Source organism: Gracilinanus agilis, unplaced genomic scaffold (genome assembly GCF_016433145.1).
Source record: "Gracilinanus agilis isolate LMUSP501 unplaced genomic scaffold, AgileGrace unplaced_scaffold56726, whole genome shotgun sequence".
NCBI classification, from domain to species: Eukaryota; Metazoa; Chordata; class Mammalia; order Didelphimorphia; family Didelphidae; genus Gracilinanus; species Gracilinanus agilis.
The window spans coordinates 629-6,082 of NW_025392161.1; the positions used below are offsets into that span (position 1 = coordinate 629).

General features: G+C 37.4%; 1 protein-coding gene across 1 annotated transcript; it reads right to left on the minus strand.

Annotated features, from left to right (window-relative positions):
- Positions 1-2,533: 2,533 nt before the first annotated feature.
- LOC123256183 (olfactory receptor 52B2-like) lies at positions 2,534-3,576 on the minus strand. The gene has a single exon (XM_044684864.1). It carries the CDS (start codon positions 3,476-3,478, stop codon positions 2,534-2,536), a length of 945 nt encoding a protein of 314 aa, XP_044540799.1. The 5' UTR covers positions 3,479-3,576.
- Positions 3,577-5,454: the final 1,878 nt, after the last annotated feature.

Consider the following 5,454-nt stretch of genomic DNA (forward strand, 5'->3'; position numbering starts at 1 on the left):
CAAATGCAGTCCCCAAAGGTTAAAAAAAAAAATGATATGTTCTGTCCAATTGTAACTCTTTTTTCCATCATTGATAGTTTGCCTTTATCAGAGAGAAGCTTTCTAGCCACTTCAGCCTCACAGGCAGGAATAGTAGTAACCAGTAGGTAAACTACAAAGATGAAGACCAGAAGCTGACAAAAGCAAGAAAGGAAGTACTCACAAGACAAGCAGAGGATTACAAAAGACCAATGCAGTGAATGAAAAATGAGATGACTGAGGAACAAAGTTCTGAGCTTCCAAGCATTTCCATTTATTAAGCAAAGCATGCCAATTGTCTTACAAATAGGGATCAGGTTCCTTCCTCAGCTTATGACTAGACACTGAAAACAAAGGGAAAACAGGCTTTTTATATATTAAAAACATTTAATCAAATAATGCCAATTAATTAAAAGGAAACAATTAACCAAGATGCAGCATTAGGTAATCTGATTTCTAATTGGAGGAAAGTTTAGGGACTTTTCAACTTAGAAGGGAGTGAGTATTTTGATACAGTCTCTTGAATTCAGAAAAAAAAAATTAAGAGGTGTCCAGCTCCTTCTAAATGACCGTAAACAACCAAAAGAACATGGAAACAATAACTGATTGATCAGTACAAGGACAATTTTCAGATGTGCTATAGAGATTGTTTGAGATGTACGACTGTGAGATAATCTTTTCCATCAGTATTTGAATCTGAGTAATTTTCTGGTCAACATAAATTAAATCCTTAGACTCTAAACAACAGGTAAAGATGATCCAGGTTGCCAGGCACACAGCAGGGCTAGATTCAAATAACACAATATCATTTTCTCCCAGACCCTGCAATTGAATAAAATTTCCTCAGAAGACAGAAATTAGACTAGACTCATAATGGAGTAAGTAATATATAGAAACTAAGCTAGCTCCAGAATGAAGTCATAAAATAGAGTCAGTATGGTTCATTCAATTCCTTCAATTAATCACTTGATGTCGTAATATCCTCAATTCCTTCACCAATAACAATTCTACTTTTAGAATTAACAGCTGACAACCAATATAGATTGGTTACTTGTTCAAAGGAATCCACCTGAATCAAGGCAAAGGCAAGATCAAGAAATATTGACAAATGGAACAAAGATTAATGACTACATTTCCAGGAACTGAAATAAGAGCTAATAAAACACAAATTTTCATGGTCTAGTGCTGTGATAGCAAATCAGATAGCACTGACACACGTAGCCATTTTCAGTGACACATGGCCACAAGCAGCCGCATACAGAGAAATATGGGGCTGTATGCCAAAGATGAAACATTTGCTGTAGTGTAGTGTTACCTATTTTGGTTTATTAAATTCAGCTATTTATTACAATTATACATTTTTGTTTTTTAAACCGTAAATATTGCAAAATTATGGTGATTTTTTTTCTCAAAGTGACATACCACCCGAGTTATTCTCAGTTTTTTGGTGAATTTTGACACACCAAGCTCAAAAGGTTGCTGATCATTGTATAACTATTGTCATGTCATAAGTATATATTCTTGGCTCTGGCTCCTCCAAACGAAAGAAAATAAATATGAATACATTTCAATGTACACTATACTTTAAATAAATACTCTAAATGAAATTCCAAGAAACAACAAATTTTAGAAGGACAATTAAGGCATTAAATTGGCAATTTCAACAAATGATTCTGTGTAATGCTGTTAACTTTCCTAGAATATCTGAATGTTATGATATTCCAATACTACCCAATATTGTTCATTGGCTTTTCCATTGATTAAGTTATTCATATTAGGGAAGGGCTCTTTGTTAAAGATTACTAAACTTAGTGTTTCTTGTTTATTAAGCTCATTTCATCAGATATCCCAAAATAAGGTATTTAATGAACAATGTTGTAAACATTCCAAGAAAGATTAATAAAATCAGTCAGTTCATTGCCAAATACATATCAATCAGTGAAATAATATATCCATGATATCAGACAACATTTTTACAAAAATCTCTGAAACATTTATTATAGCAATCACAGAAAAGGATTCATTTACTGTCATCTGTTCATTTAAAATATATAAATAAAATGTTTTGAAAATACAAAATAATGTGAAAATCACTAAGAATCCAGATTTCTCATTCACAATAATAAATATTAACATCAATCAAGAATTTGAGACATTTGCAAAAAAGGTATCCTTGTTTCAGTTTTATACATAAAGAAACTCAAAGGATTTAAATAATTTCTCTAGGGTCACTCAATTGGAAAACATCAAAGTCAGAATGTGAACCCTGGGCTTAGTTTTATAAAGTAAGGAATACATTTGATTCATTTGTTACACATAATTCCTAAGGCAAACCTAGGTGCATAAGAACTCTTAATGATCTCTTGGAAGAATGAAAAGAATTAAAAGGAAAATGTCCAAAAGGGTAGGGACCTCCAGATCAGAGAGTTTTATTCAACCCTTGATTTATTAGGGGGGGGAATTCCTGCTGAAGAATGTGATCAAGGAGACCTCAACCTACTGGGGATGAGGAAAGTCATTTCTTGATTCTGATGAAAAGGTGGGCCAGAGCTTCTCTGATCTCCTTTGTCTTCACACCATAAACAATGGGATTGAGCATGGGAGGCATCACCACATAGAGGTTCGCAAATAGGATGAGTGCATGTCGCGGAATGTTGCGTCCAAAACGGTGAGTCAGTACACTGAAGAAACATGGGAAGTAAAACATGAAGATTACACAAAGGTGGGAGCCACAGGTGCTGAGTGCCTTGTGTCTGGCCTCCTGAGAAGGCATCCGAAAGATGGCATGGAGGATCATAGTATAAGACACTACAATGAGCACTGCATCAATGATCACCATAAGGATGGGGACAGAGAAGCCATACCATATATTGACAGAGATGTCAGCACAAGCCAGTCGAGCCACCCCAATATGCTCACAGTATGAATGGGGAATCACATTGGTCCTACAGAAGGGTAGCCTCTTTAGCAGGAAAATGACAGGGAAGATGATGCAGAAGCTCCGAACAACAATGGCTAAAGCCAATCTCCCCACAACAGGCAATGTCAGAATCATTGAATATCTCAGTGGGTTACAAATAGCCACATACCGATCAAATGCCATAGCCAGCAAGATAGCTGATTCTCCCACAAACATCACATGGACAAAGAAGACTTGGGTGACACAAGCAGCAAAGGTGATTTCCCGGGCACAGAACCAGAAGATGGCCAAGGCTTTGGGTACAGTGGTAGTGGAAAGTAGAATGTCAGCGCCAGCCAACATGGAAAGAAACATATACATGGGCTCATGGAGGCTGCGCTCAGTGACAATGACCAGAATCAGGACACTGTTCCCCAACACTGCAGTTGCATATATAAAGCAAAGGGGGATGGAAAGCCACATGTGGTATTTCTCTAGGCCTGGGATACCAAGCAGAACAAACACAGCAGGATGGAAGACAGTGTGACTGACATTCATCATGTTGGATTGTGGCTTCTCCTTGAAAGGTAAAGCAGACTGGAGAACCAGCTGAGGAGCTTGATCCTGACCCAACTCTGTGAAGAAGCCCTCCTCACCTGTGTTAGGGAAAAGTGGAGTACAAGAAATGAAATAGGTTGCTATGACCTGACTTAACGTCTGTTATCTCAAAGTATAATTAAAAATTAAAATTCAATAAATATTTGCAGGTTACAATGATAGATGTGGGAGAGCCAAAGGCACTCATCTGAGCCAGAGGAATACATAGCAAAGCACTTGTGCCCCCCACAGAACTCTCATTTCTATGTGATTATCAAAATGCTCCATGAGCCACCCTGGCCTCATTCACATGAATCATTATTTCAGTATCCTGATTAAAAATCCACACTGGCTCCCTAATTTTAAACCCCTTCTCTTGATTTTCAAGATACTCTGAAATCAGGTGCCAGACAACCTATCCAACTATATCTCCTGTTGTCCTCATTTTACAATCTACACTTTCAGGAACATTCTGCTTATTCTTCCCTCAGTTCTATATTTCTTCTGACCCCTCACCCCCCCCCACACACACACACACTTACTTAGAACTCCCCAACCTCTCCTCGCTGCCTATTCAAAGTCTCTCACAATTTCTATAACAGCCCAATCCTACATGTGCAGTGAAGCCTGCTCAGTTAACTCCAGATTTTTCTCTTCTTTTTGGATTATGGTTATCATCTCCTTCCTGTACATTCATGAAGCTCAGTTATATTAAACATATTACTTCAATGTATCACTCCCTGTTTCAGATGAGGAGAGAGAATCATGAAGTTAGGGATGCCATCATATTTTTCTCCATATTAAATTCCTTACACCCAACCATGGTTTAGTACAATTTGCATATATAGAAGGTGAGCAGCAAATTGTTATGAGATTATATTCCTCTCTGAATCCCACAACGCAATGTGATACGGAACCATGGCCTTGTGTGTAAGAAAAATGGCTCTCGTATGGCTTAAGACCACCACTGTCCAAAGATGAAGCCTGGGAGTCCAGGTTAGGCTTTCTCTCATCTGAGACTCAAAGACAAACCTTCCTCAAAATCCTCCCACAGGCAAGATTCCAGCTCAAGTTTTTATGACTTTACGTCTTACACTTAATCTACTCTACAAGCTAGACACAGAAAGAGATTTAAGAATCATATGCTAAGACATTCTTGAATCCACAGAAGTAAATAAGTTTGTCTTGGGAAAAGTGAATAAAGAGAAAAAATAAATCTAAAGATAAAATTTACTGGAATGATTCCATTTAGGAGCAAGAACAATTGTTTTACATATACTTAACTGATCAAATGTTTGATTTATTATTTAATCATTAGGATCCAATGAGGGCAGAGAAGGAATGGTCATAGAAGAGGCAAATTCCTGATAATTAAAATATATTTATAAACATAACAGCTAAGAGAGCTCAGAGACCGAAGGGTCACAAAAATGAGGGACGACAAAGTATCCAGAAGCAAGGGATGACACTCTCAGGGTTAAATGGTTGACAAAAGTCAAAGAGAGTGAGGACTAATAAGAAGGCATGATTTTGTTAGGATTTATTAATAGACTTCTGTTATTAGGAAACCGTTCATTCCTTGTAAAGAAGAGCCTCCATAGATTTCTGATTGTCCTTCTTGACATTAAGGTAGTGAGGGGAAGGGAAGATAGCCCCTCTTTATGTCCCAGGGTTTAGCACAGTGCCTAGCTCTTAATCAGTACTTCATAAATGCTTACTGACAATGATAAAGAAAATTAAACCATAATGAATAAAGATATTCCCAATATTGAGGGCTAAATGAGATTCAGCCCTTTCACTTTACAAGTGAGGCATCTGAAACCCAGAGAGGGGAACCGACTTACTCAAAGTTCCAAAGGTTTTCAGTGTCAGAACAGCATCTAGTCTGTCTAATGATTCCAAATCCTATAGTCTTTCCAAGAAAATGTGGAGGCAACAGA